Here is a 19922-nt window from a genome sequence, read left to right on the forward strand (position 1 = left end):
CCCCAGATCTAGGGCACAAATGATAGTTTAGAAGAGCCCATCTGCACTGTTCTCATCGCCGTCCACCCCCCTGACCAACATCGATAACATTTGCACATGGTCAGACTGTGAACCAGCCGCTGACTGAAAGAGAAGGCGGGAAAATGTCCAACCTGTCCTGGCCTTGTTCATTAAAGTGCTGTTTAGAGGTTCATTTTGAGGGTTTAGATGAGATCACAACTCTCTGAAAGCAGAAACGACAAATTCAATATTCGTTGAAATGATACTGATCATACTATTGTAAAAGTATATTGTTTACCCATCACAGGTGACCATGACTTCTGGAATGAGCAAAAACAAGGCTATTAACCTACAATGTGAACTAAACCTCTCCTGTCTGTGTGTTTGTTGTCCTCCTGAGCTGTGGAGTGTGACAATGGTGTTTGTATCCTCTGTCATCAAACGCCATTATCACACTAAATAGCCACGGTGAGACCTAACGACCTCCTCGGCCAATCAGCAGCCCAGAGAGACAGGTGATGTCACAGGCTGTGGGATTCTATTGTGGGAATATGAAACGCCTTTGTATCTTTAAATGAATACGTATGAGTTTGTGTAAGGTTGATAAATTGGCATCTGCCAAAAATAGATGTAATAGATCATGTCTGCCATATGTGCCTACTGACCCAGTTGCTGTAATTAGATTATTATTAATGAGTCCGCTATGCATGTCATGTGACGCTTCCTTCGTATTGTATTTGGTATTAGTTTGGTATCTTCATGACAATAAAATGTACAGTTTTGAAGTGTCCTAATGTGTCAAATGTTATTTTTAGCTCATGATTTGTGACTAAAATCAAGCCCATATACTCAAAAAAGAAAAGCAATATTTATTATGAAACAATATATCATTCAGAAAAGGCCATTCAAAGCCAATACAAGAGGATTGTAGTTCAGGCAAACCAAAAATCTTATAACCGTCAATCCATATTTACTAATACTTAAATATAAGACTATCTAGATTTGCATAAAGCAGCTAACCTCACAGTTTTTAATGTCAGGTGATTCATTTGTGCGGTTCATTAACATTAACAGGACAAATATGTTGCCTCAAACGTGTGTGTTTATATATAGTAATGAGGCAATAAGTCATTTGACATTCAAAGGATGATGGAAACGTGAAGGTGGGAGGATTGTCATTCTTCCTGAGGCAAATCAACAGCTGTTTACTAGGGCAAGTGTACAAACTTTTCCATAGCATCATATTCACCACCTTATCCCACCTTCCCAGAGACAAACAGATTAGATCATTAAAGTAAAACTAAATACTAAACAGTAAATTAAATAAAAATTAAACATTTTACTTTGCATTTTTACAGTTTAACAATGAAATTGAGCAGCTTCCAACATTCAATTCTAGCATGTTTTTTCACATTCATCTCACTCATAAAGTAAATATCTATTTAAAGGGATAGTTCACCCAAAAATGAAAATTAATCTGTCATTAATTACTCGCCCTCGTGTCGTTCCAAACTCGTAAGACTTTCAGTCATCTTCGAAACACAAATGAAGATATTTTTTATAATATCTGTGAGCTTTCTCTCCCTCCATTGACATCTATGCAACTACCACTTTGACGCTTCAAAAAGTTCATAAAGACATTGTAAAACGAATCCATATGAATGGAGCGGTTTCATCCAAACTTTCTGAAGAGACACGATCGCTTGATGTGATATGATGAACAGATTGAATTTAGGCTTTTATGCACCTTTAAACATTGATCAACTCACACATCGGCTGTGGTAAACAGAAGCTCAAGCATGTTCGCTTGACGTTTGAGAACCAATGAGGTTCGCTCTCGTGTTACGCATCATGCTTGAGATTCCACAAGAGCCAATGAAGTTGGTTCTATTTATGTTCGCTCGTCAACATAAATTGGACTAAACCGCTCAATTCATATGGATTCGTTTTATGGTCTCTTTATGAACTTTTTGAATTGTCTCAGATTTCATTTAATTTCATTTGTGTTTCGAAGATAAACGAAGATCTTATGGGTTTGGAATGACATGAGCAGTGTTGGGAGTAATGCGTGCGTTACTGTAATTCCACTTATTTTAGTGGCATCTGGCATGTCACCAAAAAAAATTAAATCAAGTAATGCAATTACAATTACTGACATTTAAATGAGTTCATTACTCGCGTTACTCCCTTCTTTGAAAAATGAACGCTTGCAGACAAGAAGCTCACGTCTTGTTTTTACTTTCGTTTGGCTCCGCAGCGCCAGCTTCCATTTGGGGAGGTGTTTATACTGGACGCACTCGCCATTGTACTATTCTTTGAAATGACAGAGGGAGACTTGACGTAATTGTTCTATAAACAATAAGGAAACAGCGGCGAGAAGTACACAAGTTACAATGTTTACTTTTTGTAAACTTTACCAAAACCACACTACGAAAGAATCGTGTAAACCCAGTATTATTCTCGCTGTAGTATTGTTGCCGCCCGCGCCGCCATTTTGTGGAGACGCTGTGTTTTTCGACAGCACTGTTCCAGCACAGTACAACCCAAATATTCGACTGTGTGCTAGCACCTGGGAGAGCACAGACCGTTTTTACGTCTTTGGTACGTTTGCGTTTGTTATCGTAGAAACGACAATCTGATACTTTCTGGTCCAGACGCGCTGACAACGTTGACCGATCAGCTTGACCGTCTGCATCATCCGGATCGGATTCGGGCTCGAATTGATAAGGTAGAGCCGACATTATCATATGTCAATATTGCTTTGCTATGGGAGCTGATGTTCCATACATGTTAAGAAGCGTGACATTTCCGTCAGACGCTTATGGTATTCGGGCCAATCACAATGCAAAGGATCGCTGGCGAATCAGAGCACACCGCGCTTTTCAGATCGATGAGCTTTGAGAGATGAGACTTGTTAGCCCATTTTAACGTTTGTTGAGAATCTCATCTCTAATCTCTATTTAGCTTTGCCTTATGAGGCATGTTGTTAAACCATTTTGTTAAATCACACATATGCAGCACCTTTGTTTTCATTTTTAGTGTTATTACTGTAGGCCAATCACTTATTTCACTGGGCCAAATAACGTGATAAAAACAATGTTAAATGACTGAAACAGTTTTTTCGTTTCAAGTATTAAAAGGGACTTTTGTACTACTACTTGATTTGAAGGGAAAAATTGTTTATTGTGTTTGACTGTTCAGTACTGTTCATATTTAAAAAGCAGACATAAAAGTAACTTAAAAGTTACTTTCCCTAGTAACTATTTACTTTTGATATACAGTAATTGGTAAAGTAATTCAATTACTTTTTAAAGTAACTAACTAGTAACTGTAACTAATTACTGATTAGCAGTAACTTGCCCAACACTGGCCATGAGGGTGAGTAATTAATGACAATTTGTTTCATTTTTGTGTGAACATACTCGTTAAGCTTTAGCCATTAGAAAAACTCTAAAGTACTATCATAACATACATTCATAATAACATAAGGAACCGTTTCCAGTTCTTTGTTATTATTCTGTCACGTCTATCATAGCCTACAATAGCGCCAGTAGGCTAATAATAAAGAAACAGACGGCAGCACCACTGGCACGATTATGAACTTTACAACAAAGCAGATCAGGATAAAACACTATAGGCTGATAACTTCCTATATTTCTTTGATTTTAACCCAAAAATATTACAATCAATTCTTTCACAGTCCACTCCCCCCTTTAAAAAAAACATTTTAAAAATGTAATACAAATCAGTAATAAGCTCATTTATAATAGCAGAACTCTCAAGAAAGAAGTAACCTCCCTACTGTCCTTACAGATGAATGTCATCTTACATTTAAAGAAAAATCTCAGAAACACGTTTGTCCCCAAGCAAGACTTCATTGCTAAAACCCGCAAACACTATTCATACAAGCAAATGTTCAGGGCTTCTGTCCAATCAGGATTTGCCATTCAGAACAGGGCCGAATGTTTTTTTCTTTGGCACGTGTTGTGTCTTTGGCTTTGGGGGGGCAACGGTGCGTTTTGGCTTGGGCTGGAGGGACATCAGGCCCAGTAGCTCACAGTACCTGTTACACTGATGCAGAGCTTTGAACTGATCAATGAAGGACGTGGCACAGTTTCCCCTGAATCCCTTGTAGCTGCAACAATTCAAATCAATATTACTGCTTTCATAATAACTACACATTTTTTATTATAAATATTTAAATATCACTTAAAGGTGAACTATGTAGGATTTTTGCAGTAAAATATCCAGAAACCACCAGGCCAGTGTTATATATTTTGTTCAGTTGAGTACTTAGAATATCCCAAATGTTTTCAACTATTTGTAAATCGTGAGAAAATTGCTATTTTAACCAAGGAACCGGGACGTGTGAGCTATGCGTGTGAGGGAGTCGCCTGTCGATTGCGTCATATCTGCGTCACCCTCGGTCTCCGGTTTTATTCAGTGAAACGCTTTACTCTCACTGCATTGTGAACAAGTGTCATAGCAGCCGCCGAGCGAACGTCATAACTTCCTTTTCAACACACTCAGATATATCTAATACGATAAACAGAGTTGCGTTACCTCAAACTCATGACTGGAAAAGAGGAAGTTGCGCCGGCAACCGTGTCATAATAAAAGTCCCGCCAGCGACTATGCCATAATAACAGTCCCGCTCTTCAATCGCTCCTGCGGCCTTGCTCAGCTCCACAACACTCGGTCCTGCTCTGCTTCACTACAGTAATGTTAATAATCGCATCCATGAACATGATTTCTGCCCGAGTCCTATCCTGACTGTTTTCCACCGGCTGTGAGGTGAAGACCACATGTCCCGAGATTCTGCACTCAAACGTGCCGTCATCAAACTACGCCTTTGTTTTGAACAGGCGACCTCTAGTGGACGGAAAAGTTACATAGTGTAGCTTTAAAGGTCCTGTTCTTCGTGATCCCATTGTTCAAACTTTAGTTAGTGTGTAATGTTGCTGCTAGAGCATAAATAATACCTGTAAAATGATAAAGCTCAAAGTTCAATGCCAAGCGAGATATTTTATTTAACAGAAGTTCCCTTTCAAAGCCTACAGCGAACGGCTGGTTAGGACTACATCCTGGTATTTCCTGCTTTAATTACGTCAGTAGAGCAGTAGAACAGACTAACCTCCGCCCACAAGAAAACGCGAAAAAAGGGGGCGTGGTCTTGTTGCTGTCCCACGTGGAGAAGAAGAGGACGTCGTGGAGAAAAGGAAGTGCTGCGTTTCAGTGTGTTTGTCGCCATGTCGTCGAGACGCTGTTATTTTCATCCCGGAGTCAAATCACCTTTGTTTGGCTTTCCCAGGGACGCTGTAGAGATTATTAAGCGCGTATATATCTCCCGTTAAGAGGCGTGACCTTTCCACGTGCGCTAAGCTGCTGTCGAATCACAACACAGGACCGTGCTACGTTCGCTAAGCTGCTGTCAAATCGCAACACGGGAACCGCTGACACAATCAGAACTCGTTACGTGTTTCTGAAGGAGGGACTTCATAGAATAAAGGAAGTCTTCAGTCGTTTGTAGGACAGTGAAAACAGCGGTGTACAGATAAGTAAATTGTGTTAAAAATACAGTTTTTTTTTACACGCGAAACATGAACACATGTTATATTGCACACTGTAAACACAATCAAAGCTTCAAAAAAACACGAAGAACGGGACCTTTAAATAAGAAAGGGATATAGTTTGTTATTATATTATACAGGCCTATGATATTTATATTTACATATGAAAGGGATAATGAAATAATGTATATTATTATTTAACATTCTATTAGATATATTTATATGTACATGTTTGATTCCGAACTTACCCTTTTTTACAGGTGGCAATCCCTACATCTGTTAGTTTCATACCAACACCTGTACATGAAGGAGAAAAATTGGGCATTTTAAAAATGTTAAAATTAGGGCTGGGCAAATTAACGCGTTAACGCGGGCGATTAATTTTTTCAGCTTAACCCAATTAAAATATTTAACGCAAATAACGCAGCGTCCGTTTTTATATCCATTTTTGCTTAGCGTTACATGATCATCACGCTCTTATTCATGTAAATGCTTCCAATCGTGACACAAGCGAACGCGCTGTATGCCAATGTCCTGTGTGTGTGTGTGTGTGTGTGTGTGTGTGTGTGTGTGTCAGTGTCCTGTCTGTGTGGATGCGTCTCATGTCAGCTAATCAAGGGACACACACACACACACACACACACACACACACACTCGACGCATAGATAGACTCGCGTCAGTTTCCTGCTCACATCGAGTTCTCTTTTGCTCTTGAACAAACAATAACACTGAGGATTTTGAGTATTCTCATATTAGGAGTCTTAAATTAGTTAAATAACGAACTTAAAGAGTTGTGAGGAAATGAGATGCGCGGGACAGCGCGTGAGATCTGCGGCTGTTCTTAAAGTGACAGGAACACTGATGATGCCTGTCACGGGAACAGAGAAAATTTTAGCTTTAATGATGATTCATCTATATTTCATTTATTATTTATGCAGTTAAGAAAGGTAACTATTACATTTCTGTATATGTATAACAGGGAAGGCCATGGGTAAATTTTACATTTATTATTTTGGGTTTATGTAAAGATTGTTTTAAGTTCACTTAAATTAAAAGTTGTTTTTTTTAAGCCTAATAAATGTTGAAATTGGGAGCTTTCAGTTATACTATAACGTAACGTCATTAATGTTTCATAGACACTTTAGTATCAGTGATACTGGCCATAAAAATATGACAATACAACACATATTTAAAATATGCTGTCTTTAAATTGTTTATACATTAATTTGGAGAGTAACTGAAATTATTACAATATCAAAATATTAAAAACGTAAAATATTAAAAACTTGCGATTAATCGCGATTAATTACAGAAAAAAGTGTGATTAATTAGTTAATTTTTTTTAATCGATGCCCAGCACTAAAATTCATCTGCTTGACTACATCTACATCTGAGCAACACGTGGTCAAATTGACGTTTATTAAATACCCTGCATATCGGTGACCAGCAGGTTGCCCTCTGTCTGCGTGTAGACCCAGTGCTGAAAGGCACAGCATTTCTGTCCCGCCTCAGAGTCTCTGCGCATCAGGTTGATCTCCTTCCCATCCTTCACAGAGTACTTCACAAAGTCTCCCAGCAGCTCCTCCTCCAGCGTGGCGTAAGGGATGTCGTTAGACGGCCGGTGCACCAAATAAATAGGGATGATACTGGGAATTAAAGGAAAGTGTTTAAAAACATACTGATGTTTATGAATGCTGATGAATTCGCTTCATGTAAAATTTTTGCTGAATTTCAAAATGTCCTAGAGCTTTACGTATTGTACACAACCATTCAAAAGTTGGAGTCTGTTTTATTAATTGTTTTTATTTAGCAAGGATGCATTCAGTTGATCAATAGTGACAGAAATGCATTTGCAACATTGTAAAAGTCTTTACTATTTCAAATAAATGTTTTTCTTTATAACATTCTATTCATTTAAAGAGACCTGAAAAAAAGAGCCTTTTTGTTCATCTTCAGTACACAAATGAAGATCTTTTTGATGAAATCTGAGTTTTCTGTCCTTCCATTGACAGCTACAAAACTACCACTTCAACCCTTCAAAAAGTTCTTAAAGAGATCATAAAACTAATCCATAGGAATTGGGCGGTTCCTCATTGGTTCTTGTGGAAGTTCAAACATGCTGTGTAACACACAAGAATGAACCTCATTGGTTCTTGAGAAAGCTCAAATGTGCTGCATAACACGAGAATGAACCTCACTGGTTCTTGAGGAATCTCAAACGTGGTGTGGAATACAAGAATGAACTACATTGGTTCTTGAGGAAGCTCAAACGTGCTGCATAACACGAGAATGAACCTCACGGGTTCTTGTTGAAGTTCAAATGTGCTGAGTAACCATGAATGAACCTCATTGGTTCTTGTGGAATCTCAAACGTGCTGCATAACACGAGAATGAACCTCACTGGTTCTTGCTGAAGTTCAAATGTGCTGAATAAGCATGAATGAACCTCATTGGTTCTAGAGGAATCTCAATCGTGTGGAATACGAGAATGAACCTCACTGGTTCTTGCAGAAGCTCAAAATTGAACTCATTGGTTCTTCCTGAAGCTCAAACGTGCTGCGTAACACGAGAATGAACATCATTGGTTCTTGAGGAAGCTCAAATGTGATGCGTAACACATGAGAATGAACCTCATTGGTTCTCGCACGTCAAGCATGCATGTTTGAGCTTCCGTTTATCATAACTGATGTGTGCGTTGATGAATGTTCATATGTGAATAAAAGCCTAAATTCAATCTGTTCATCGTGTAAAGCGATTGAGTCTCTTCAGAAAATGTGGAGTAAACCGCTTAATTCATATGGATTATTTATACTATCTCTTTATGAACTTTTTGAAGCATCGAAGTGATAGTTGCGTAGCTGTCAATGCAGGGACAGAAATCTCTCAGATTTCATCAAAAAGATCGTCATTTGTGTTCCGAAGAAGAACGAAAGTCTTACGGGCTTAGAACGACATGAGAGTGAGTTAATGACAGATTTTTTATTTTTAGGTGTTAAACGTTTTCACTTCACTCAAGTACATTTTGGTTAGATACCTTTCAATTATAATTAGGTGTACAGTACGTACAAGTTTCCCAGTGTTTTTTACACCTCACAATACAAACAAAAAGTCTGTAATGTCAGTATTGTGTAGACAGTAAGGGAGGCAGTTGGAGAGTTTTGATATACTTACTCTGGCAGCTCTCCAAATGATTCTGCAGACTTGGCCACACTATTGTACGCTTTAATATATTCCCTTGCGGTATTCTGCACATGACATTCCTGATTAAAACAGAAGAAAAAAAAATCAGTCCCGAGTTCATTTCTTAAGTTAATTCCTTAAGTTTAATCTTAATTAAACATATCCCTGAAGACATCCATTCTCACCTCCACAGCCAGACTGAAGTTCTTCTGGACAAGTTCCTCGATATTTTTAGTCCCATAGTTGATGCTGTTGTGGACTTTCAGGACGCAGGGATGGCCGGGGTTGAATCGTGGCAGATTGCCTCCTCTAAGAGTGGTTCTGAAAGCCTTGCGGTGCATGCCTTCACCGAAGTGGACCTTCTCAGTCACAATGATAGCGGGTTGATTCTCTCCAAAGAACTGTTCTGAGAGAAAATCCTCCTTAAACAGTAGCGGGCTGCACTGGATGTTCTCCTCGTCTCCGTCCACAAGCCTGGGCTCAACTGGGAAATTAAAATAGTGGGAGAACTTTTGTATAACTAACCCACCCAGAAGCCATTAAAACATATACACCAGTCAGATTAGCATAAAAGAAAATGTTCATAATAATTTTGGGTTACACTTTATTTTAAGGTGTCATTGTTACAGTATAATTATATATTTAAGTACTGAGTAATATAAATGAACTACATGTTAACTACATAAGGTTTGTTTAGGGTTAGTTGCATGTAATTATGCATCATTTACTGTTATTACTTTGGTAAGTACATGTACCATATGTAACAAGGACACTGTAAAATAAAGTGTTACCTAATTTTGCTACTCATATGACCGGCAGGTTCTCAAGAGACCATGAAATTAGGGTCTGTTTACCTGGCTGATCATGACTCGGAATGACTAGTTCCATCAGCACTGCAATTAAAAACGTAGACAGTTAAGTCAATGTGTGCAATAAGCTATCTGCCATTATTTTATTGTCTTCTCATGTTTACAGACTTACATTGTGAGGTTTGGTTTCCCAGACACAAATTGTACATATTTGACACTACAATTATGAATATATACACTACGCTTCAAAAAGTTTGAGGTCAGTAATTTTTTTTTAAAGAAATGTATATTCAGCAAAGACACATTAAATTGACCAAAAGTAACAAAGATGTATATTTATAAATGCAGTTATTTTGAACTTTCTATTCATCAAAGAATACTGAAAAAATGTATCACCACAAAAATACTACGCAGCAACACAACTGTTTTCAACATTAAAGGGATAGTTCACCCACAAATGAAAACTCAGTCCTCATTTACTCACCCTCAAGTTGTTCCAAACCTGTATGAGTTTCTTTCTTCTGCTGAACACAAAAGAAGATATTTTGAAGAATGTTTGTATTAAAGCAGAGAGAGCAACCATTGACTACCATAGTAGGGGTAAAAATACTATGGTAGTCAATGGTTGCTCTCTCTGTTTGATACAAACATTCTTCAAAATATCTTCTTTTGTGTTCAGTAGAAGAAAGTTACTCATACAGGTTAGGAACAACTTGAGGGTGAGTAAATGATGAGAGAGTTTAAATTTTTGGGTGAACTATCCCTTTAAAGGTGCGCTATGTAAAACATTTTCCATAAAATATCCAAAAACCACTAGGCCAGTGTTATATATTTTGTTCAGTTGAGTACTTACAATATCCCAAATGTTTCCAACTATTATTGCAGCTATTTTAACCAAGGAACCAGAACCTGTGAGGGAGTCGCCTGTCAATGACGTCATATCTACGTTACCCTCGGTTTACTTTACTCTTACTGCAGTGTGCAACAAGTGTCATAGCAGCCGCCGAGCGAACGCACAGAGTAACGTCATAACAATTTTCAACACACTCAAATGCATCTAATATGACAAACAGAGCTGCGTTACCTCATACTCATGACCGGAAAAGCGGAAGTGGCGCCGGCGCCTGTGTCATAATAAAAGTCCCGCTGCTTGCGAGGGGTGTGTTGCGTTTGTCTAAATTAACAATCGCTCCAGCGGCCTTGCTCAGCTCCCACAACACTAGGCCCTGCTCTGCTTCATACTACAGTAACGTTAATAATCGCATCCATGAACATGATTTCTGCCCGAGTCCCATCCCGATTCTTTTCAACCGGCTGTGAGGTCAAGACCACATGTCCCAGGATTCTGCGCTCAAACGTGGTGTCATCAATCTACGCCTTTGTTTTGAATAGGTGACCTTTCTAGCGGACGGAAAAGTGACATAGGCCCTGTCCCAAATGGCACACTTCGTGTGCACTTTCGGTCTTGTGGACTTACAATGGCCGCTGCGTGCGCGTGTCCGTTAAGTCCACGAGGCCGCAAGGTGTCCCACTTGTCATTTTAGGTCTCACAAGGGTGCTCGCGAGCGCCCCCTTTGCGGTCGATATGCACCCTCAATTCGCACTTCTGCCGAGCCCGCACTTGTGCGGGTTACGCAGCGGACTTCTTCCCGGCAGTCGAAGCGCCATTACATTGTGAAAGTGCGGACTCAGAGGAAGACAGTGAGGGTTTAGGGTGCCATTCAAATAAATATCAAATTTTGATCAAATAAATACAGTTGTACTGCTTAACATTTTTCTGAAAACTTCTAAAATTATCAGGATTCTTTGATGAATAAAAAGAATCGCATTCATTTTGAAAAAAAAAATTGTTGTCTTTACTGTCACTTTTGATCAATTGAATGCATCCTTGCTGAATAGATGTATTATATTCTTTAAAAAAATATCATACTGAATAGTAGTGTGATATGAATTGTATTCATGCCTCACACGTGCATACTTAAAGAATGTAGGCTAAAAATTAAAGTATCAAGTTGTATCAAATTCAATAAGTCATTTTGGAAGCAGGAAAAGTCTTGATCTTGCTGACTTTCTTTTTTGTCTATTACATCAATCTCCCTGCTGAAGCTTCAGAGCGCGAGTTTAACATCCTGCTGTAACTTTCTGCTTAGTCATGGAGTACATCAGCAAATTAAAATCGTAATTTATAGCCTCTTAAATCAGATCATTCTGGGAAAGCAGCCCTCTATGTCTTACCCTCAGATGTGAGATGGTACTCTGAGGTCGAAACAGAAATGTTGCCGGCATTCAGACTGCATTTGTACAGCCCTAGATCTTTACTGCAAGCCTCTAAGATTGTCAGTGTAAAGCGACCGTCACCCTTCTCTCTGCAGAAACAAGAAAAACCTAGTAAATCAATAATTTTTCACACATCTGGGTAAATACTTTCAATAACTTAATCAACTGTCAAGGCCCTACAGACTAAATGCAGTGGTGTACGCACATGTTCATCCCTGAATCCCAATTACATACAGTATATATTCAGTTACAGCTTACAAAACAACTCAGAAGGACAATTCTGTAAAGCAGAGGCCTGTTTGAGAGAGTCTGAGGCATAGTCAGCATTTAGCAGGAATGAATCACACGATTATGTAAAAGGTTTATTTCGCTCCCACTCCAAATCATGGCTGAATCACCAGTGCTCTGACGTTCAGTCAGGTCTCTGCCAAAATGTACAGCAGATTTAAACAATAACAGAGTGCCACCAAGTGGTAAAAAAGGTACGATGATGTTCTTAGAAAATGTGGTCATCATAGTTAACTAATTATATTTGGACCCAGAGTCAGACGATACAGATATAAAGATAAAGATAAGGTGAAGTGGGGACTGATGGGTAAAGTGGGTTTTTCTTACACTTTGTTCATCTTTGACAGCAATGTTCCCTCTTTAGTCCACTTAACGGTGGCGTCAGGTGGGATGGGACTGAACTTGCACCAAAGTAAGATGCTTTGGGGGTCAGCAGGGACTGGGTCAGCCTGGATCTCGGAGACTACACAAGGAACTACAACTAAAAAAGAAAACATATGTAATTTATAGACCATTTTCACTTATTAGTGGAATATTTGATCATCTGCTGCCATGTATTCCCCTTAAAACAGCTTAAACCAGCCTAAGGTGGTTAGCTGGTCTCCCTGAGGTGGCCAAGCTGGTCAATCCAGCTAAAACCACCTTAACTAGGCTGGAAGTCCAGCTAATCAGCTTAAACCAGTTAAGACAAGCAAACCACATCAGACTGGTTCAAGCTGGAGTTTTTTCCAGCAAGGTTCTGAGATTTCTGACTCTGGTATAAAAACACAAGGTGTCCAATCCTGTCCCTATTCTACAGAGTTTAGCTCCAGTCCTAATCAAACACACCCGAACAATCTAAACAAGGTCTTCAGGATTACTAGAAAACCTCCAGACAAGTGTGTTTTGGGCAGGCTGAAACTAGACTCTGCAGGACACTGGGCTTTTGGTAGACTTTAACTCTTTTCTAATGGATTGACTTTTAATTCTAAGTTGAATAAGAATGCATTTGGAGAACCTTCTTTGGGTGTTGGAATCTTCTGCTTGACGGCCTCACTGTACGCTCTCCGAGTCACATCTTCTCCATCTTTTCTTGCTTGGCGGAAAATTGCAGGCAGCTGTGGCCTCGTCCTTATCGGAACTGCGTCTGCAATTCGCCTGCGCTTTATGTCATCATTCAGCATGCTGGGTAAACACATGCTCTGAGAATCTGATGTGCACGTCTTATTTTCCATCTTGGCTGTGTTACTGGCATCTGCTTTGAGTTTTATAGGGACAGCTTTCTGAGTGGCATTTACGCTGGCAGGGTCCATCTTGGCCCCACTGCGTTCTACTTTGGGTCTCACTGTCATAACTTTTTGAGAGCTATCTTTCTTAGTAATGTCCATTTTGGTGGGAAGATGAGATGCTGGTTTACCCAGACCATTTGACGCCACCTTCACTTCAAGGTTCTCTGTCTTGCCAATTGTGCTCTTCTGAGCGCTCCTGCTCCCTATGTTTGTCGGTGGATCATTCTCGGGTTTTGGCATCCCATGTTGCACATGCTTCTTTTTCTTCTTCCCTTGGGTTTTAGGGACAATCTTTTCTGTGATGACGATGGTTTCTATGACAGTAACCGGACGATCTTTACAACCAGCTTCTTCTGAGTTGAATCGGTCTTTCACCTGCTGAAGATCTTGCTTTTTTGATGTTTGAATCTCATGTTGCTGATTCTCAGCTGGTTTCTCCTTATGTTTAAAGTGTGTTTTACCATCCGAGGGAGTCTTGTGAGGCATCTTGTCTGTTTTAGGTAGTTCCTCACAGTTTGACAGGGGAAAAAGACTCAAATTTCTGGGTTCCTCCAAGTCTAGAGTAACATACGCAACACGTTTGTCATCAGACACCATAAAATGCTCTCCTGTGAGTAAAATAAACTTAGAAAGCTCTTTGCTGATGTCACAGGTATCACTGTATTCTGATTTTCTCTGAGTATCCTTGATGTAAGGATCATCTGAATCTCCACCGGATGAAGATGAAGACTGCTCAGGGCATGTGTAAAAGCGGTCTTCAGAAGAATTGTCACTACTGACTGATTTTTGATTACTCTTAAGGTGTATCTCATTAATAATCCCTTTAGGAGGAAGCTCTAGATCCGTTTGTGGATTGTCCTCTCTCAATAAACTATGATTGAGGAAATTATTTCCAGTACAGAGTGGAGCAAACGGCATAATAAACTCTGGAATAGTATTTTGTTTCTCTTCTCTTGGCTTCACGGTACAGTCCTCAGAGTTAGAATGTACAAACGATCCATTTCTCTCAGCACGTCCCGCCTCTGAAGACACGTGAATGTCCGATTGAGAGGGGCATGTGCATAGGTTCACATTGGAGCCGTGACGCCGCTCCTCACCACTCACACAGCCAGTTAAATTCTTGTTGCTGGTGTAAGCTGAGATCTTCGAAGAAGAAAAGCTGCTTTGACGTTCCTCCTCAAAGACCAACCCGAGTACGGGAACTTTGTCTCCAGTCACCTCCACCAGTGTACTTCCCTCCGACTGAAAGACAAAAACATGAAATGTCAAGGAGAAGACAAAATGCCGTATCTGGAGACAATAAAGACAGCACAGGAATTGAATAATAAGTATAATTTAACAAGTCACAATTTAGGCCTATCCTCATCCAAACTGCATGTCATTGTTTGTTTACATACCTCACTGAGGCGATGGTCTGCCTAATGGAAAAATCCTTATGCTTTCATGCAGAAGTCTAAAGCCACATGTGGTTGGCAGTGGTAGTGATCATCTCTATTATAGTGATCACAGCCACTGTGTAAAGCAGGTGAACCAATCACAGCTCTCCCACTGTCTCAGGGGTCTGTGGGATTGGAGAAACTGCCGTACAGTACGACACTGAAGTTGCGAGCAGGGGTCGTATTTCGACCCTCAGCTGTGCTCGTGTCCCTCAACCCCCTGCCTTTCCAGTTCCTCTTTTGCTCTCTGGTCTATTATCATCTACCACTCTCTATAATTAGTCTGCATTTCTGTTTATCAGTATTTTTCTCTGCACCTCACATTTCCTCAGCAGTCACAGCTGTCTGTCATGAATGAGGGAGATGGGGGAATGTTTAAGTTAGTGTGTTTGAGCCATACTCCAGGGATGAATTTGTCAAAAATCGCTCTAGAAGTTAAATAAATAACATTAAAACTTCCTGAAAAGGGAGAAAAATAAAAAAAGTAATATGAAAAAATTTAATTCTTTCATTGCAGAAAAAATTGTATTCATATGTAGGGATATGTTTAGGTTTAGTCTCTAATTATTATAATTAGATTAAGTAAATTAGATTAGGTAAATGTGTTGTGTGTGTAAGAGAGAGAGAAAGAGAGAGAGGGACAGAGAGTGAGAGTGCGTGCATTATGAAGTGATATTCCTGTGTGGAATGACTGAGCTCTTCCAGCACACAGTGTCATAATAAATAATGCAAGTCAAACTGAACGTGTTCAACATATGCAAGGTCTATTAAAGGAAATGTTAAAGGTGACTGGCTATTTAAGATCATGATCTGTCACAGTAACAGTTTAAAGACTTTTACATAATCAAAACGGTCTCTGACTAAACTGTCAAAAAATACCATTGTAGTGCCATAATACCATGCTTTTGGAGATGCACCAGTGTATTCTTTAAAGTACAGTAGCTTGTAAATTCCATGGTATACAAATGCAGTAATAATTCTGTAACATTCAGTGTGTGTGTGTGTGTGTGTGATGATCTCATCACTGAACTAAGGGTACAAAGGTCAATTTCTGTTTAATTCTGAAACCGTGTAGTAGTTACATTAAGATTCGGCTTTTAAAATACCTGAGCTCACTATGAGATTATTTCAGTGCAGGTATAACCAAAACTAACCTTTAGGTTCATTTGAAAAGTGTAAATCTCTCAATGCAAATGGTAAAATATCTAAAGAATACTCAGAACAAAACACCAGAGTCTACATCTGCCTGTGCGCTGCATTTGAAATATGCTAGTCATCTCACCTTTGCACTCCAAAGCTCTCCAGAGATGTGCTGACTTTCATATAGTTTGGGTTTGAACTCATTTGCAGAAGATATACATGACTTTGATGCATTAAACGTATCCATGGCTGTATTCTTATCTGGTTTAAGCGATTCAGTCTTTGTCTGCAAAAAACTTGTGTTGTTCTCCATTGTTGTATTGTCCCGACTGTCTGCATCTAAATGAGAAGGAAGTCCGTCTTTATCTCCTCGTTTAAAAAGAGTTCCATTAGTGTTATCAGACTCGACTTGTCCTCTACTTGAGGCTTGACCTGGTTCTTCTGGTTCTAGGAGGTTCAGAGACAGACAAGTCTGTCCAGAGTTGTTTGCATTATGTGGACCTGTCCGTTGCTCCAAAATGTTGTCCTGGATTGCCATACCGTGCTTAGAACCAGAGCTTGGTGTGATAGCACTGGTGAAAGAGTCTTCCGGATAGGTGTTAACTGCCTGGAACCAGTCTGAAAACGCGCTTGCCCAGCTGTCTGAGGACGACCACCTCTCAACAGGTGGAAATCTCAGCTCCCAGTCCTCAGCGTGGTGGCCAATTGAAATGTTCTCTCTCCTGGGGCAGTCTGAGGCTTTTGTGCCTGAGGCTTTTGTGTTGTCTGGATGGGCCGTAAGGGGGCTGGGAGAGCATGAACGACCCCACTTGTCAAAAATAGCACCCTCATTCTCTTCACCTGCCAAGAACTGGTAAGCGTCCAGCCACAACTCGCTACCAGCCTCAACATTACGTTCTGTTCCTGTGAATTTTAAGCAAGCGCCCTCTATCTCCTCAGAACGTATACCTAAATCTACATTCGTGACAGATGTTGGGCAGAGGACCACTTGTGAGAGATCCTTCTTTATCTGTGGGGTTTCAAGCATGGATTGGGGGGAAAATGAATCAGAATTACCAATTGTCGCACTCGGTTCATGGCTACAAGCCTCCGATGGTTGCACTCTACTGACTTCCAATGAGAATTTTGTATCAATCATTCTATCAAGCATGGAATCGCCAGTTCTGTTAGATTCCAATTCCGTTACGTCATGTTCTGAAACTTGAAGAAAATTCTGAACCGCCTGGGTTAAAACAACATTTGAGGAAGTCAAGTCTTTATTTACAGTCTGGCAGTCATTGATAGGCATGTCAGCTGTTTCCAAGACGTTGTTCATCCCCAAAGAATCTAATAATGTGGAGGCATGTGTTAAGATATTTAGAGTGTCTGCTTCGTGCAAATTGGCCAAACGTATAGGGAAGTCAGTTATCGGATCTTCCATCTTTGGTGTCTGGGAGGTTGTGGAGCAGCCACACATCAAGTCCTCTGCAATGCCATGTATTTCTGGGTGAGTTTTATAGGCAGTTGCCACTTCCACTGATACATCAATACCTTCAGGTGTATCTCGGCAGGTCTGGATGAATGATTCAGAGGAACTTACATCAATCTCATTGTTTGCCATCAAGAATGGTTGGTCATTGTTTTGCTCACTATTCATTACATCAGAGACAGTATTTACCAGGGGATCGTCATCATTAGCCATTTGGCTAACCACAAGTCCAACACTTTCAGAGGAGGAATATTGGTTTAAAATGGTGTATTGGCCCATTTCTTCTCGTCTGTTGGGTTCTGTTGATGATCGAACTTCTGGACTCATTAAAGTGCCTTGAGCATCATTTGGATCCTCTATAGTGTTTAAGTCACTATGATTTCTGTCTATCGTATTGTCCACGTCCATAAGTTGAATTAGGTCAGGGTTGTTAATGCTCTTCGTGATACTGTCAGTCTCCGTTACAACACCAGTATCAAAGTCACAATTATTGTTTTTATGTTCATTTAGATGATTTCTTTTCATTTCAATCAGTTCTGTGTGATCCAGGGGCTGAGTTAAGACTAAACCACCTTCCCTGTGACTGTTTGGACTATGGATCTCCATGGTCCATCCCTGGCACAGAACTGGCACTAATCCTGAGCTTTCTGAAGCAGGATCAGGCTGTTGATCAGGGATTGGACTGAAGCTGTCATCTGTCTGGTTGTCCGGGGCATGGGCCGGCTCATCTTGCTCTATGGGCACTGAAGCGAGGGAAGTTTTGACAGCATCTGTGTCCAAGAGCAGCAGACTGTCAACCCGCTCAGCTGTCATCTCCTCTCTCTCTGGATCTCTGCGCACACGTCACTGAAAGAGAGGAAATGGAGAAAGAGGGGAAAGAAAACAAGGAACAATTAGACGCATAGAAATTGAGAGCTGGAGATCGTTTAAAAAAAGCTAAATTCAGCAAAAATGTACCGTGGCACTACTGTGGCGTTTAGACATGGCATTCTTTTTAGTAGCTTGGGTTAACGTGGGGTAATACTATAATACATGAAAATGTTTATCATTATCTGATACTATTAATACACCATTGTACAACCACAGTATGTTTTGTAAGGCAAAATCATGCGTGCCCTATGTAATAAAAAAAAAAATACAAAAATCTAAATATTCTTTAAACAAGATACATTTGAGATTAAAAATGTTGAAAATATCTTTCAGAGAAAATTTTTCATATTGTTATATTTAAGAACGTTTTCATATTGTATTACTTAATGTTTATTAAATCATGTTAATTTAATGTTAATTATAATATATATATATATATATATATATATATATATATATATATATATATATATATATATATATATATATATATATATATATATATATATATATATATATATATATATATATAAACATTAAATACGTAATACAATATGAAATGTTCTTAATATATATAATTGAAATAAAAAATGATATTATATAAAAAATATATAATAATACTATATAAAATAACTTAATTCAATATTTAAAATATGTATTAAATAAATGTAAATTTTAAGTGTTAAAGTGATTTTAGAATTATAAATAAATGCATTTAAATGCATTTAATTCTAGCTTTCTCCATTACAAACAACCTGTATTGCTGCCCGATGGTGTTGGGCTACACTGGAAAACCGACTGACAGATTGGTCAAATGATTTTCCATTTAGATTTGTATCAAACCATGTGCGTGTAATTTCCATACGTCATTCCAACGTCAGAGCTATCAGATGAATATGACTCAACACTGTTTTTCCTACTCGCATGATTTTCTTAAGCTACTCTTAAACTGTCATCACGCACTTCATAAATCTGTAAGACTTCCTAAATAACTGAGACGTAAAGAGACGTAATACAAAACATATAAGGTCAATCATTAAGGTCAATACTAATAGTCACCACCTGACTCATTTAATATGCATGCAAAACAACAACAACAACAAAAAGTTTGGTCTACCTATTCAAAACCGAGGCATGATAATAAAAATAGACGTGAAGACAGAAAAAGTGACCTTTAAAAATACAATTAATCAATTAAGTAATTCATTAAATAAATACATAAAAGGATTTTATATTAAAAGTTAAAGTCATAAAACCTCACAACCTTTGAGAGTCCATTACCTTAATTAGGACACATCTGTCATGAGAGACCATCCAAAAATCTCACTCTTAAAGCAGACAGCTCTCGGCATCAGTTTCCTGCATTCACAACAGAAACTGTTTGTCCAAACAGAGAAAATCCCAGTGACAAAATCCCACCACCCTTTTTGTTTAAAATCCAAATGGGCAATTATACTCAACAGTGATGTCGGTCTGGAGAATATGAGGTTCACATAAAGCTGAAAGGTCTTGGGGGTTTGGGGAGAGGGTTTATTTTTAGTCAACATCCCCCTTAGTTCAAAGTGGGTTACCTGATAGCAGAGACATGTGCCATGCCCAACGATTTATCACTTCAG

At 39.1% G+C, this 19922-nt stretch overlaps 1 protein-coding gene across 1 annotated transcript; it reads right to left on the reverse strand.

The window, feature by feature from the left end:
* Nucleotides 1-847: 847 nt before the first annotated feature.
* alpk2 (alpha-kinase 2) lies at nt 848-19815 on the reverse strand. Its single transcript, XM_079834004.1, has 11 exons — nt 19588-19815; nt 16111-18282; nt 13122-14634; nt 12452-12605; nt 11795-11925; nt 9605-9643; nt 8936-9234; nt 8742-8830; nt 6999-7216; nt 5819-5867; nt 848-4135 (listed from the first exon to the last, which is right to left on the reverse strand). Exons 2-11 carry the CDS (start codon nt 18247-18249, stop codon nt 3934-3936), a joined length of 4833 nt encoding a protein of 1610 aa, XP_079690130.1. The 5' UTR covers nt 18250-18282; nt 19588-19815; the 3' UTR covers nt 848-3933.
* Between the last annotated feature and the right edge of the window lie 107 nt (nt 19816-19922).

Source organism: Gobio gobio (assembly GCF_949357685.1).
Source record: "Gobio gobio genome assembly, chromosome: 14".
In the NCBI taxonomy this organism is placed as follows: Eukaryota; Metazoa; Chordata; class Actinopteri; order Cypriniformes; family Gobionidae; genus Gobio; species Gobio gobio.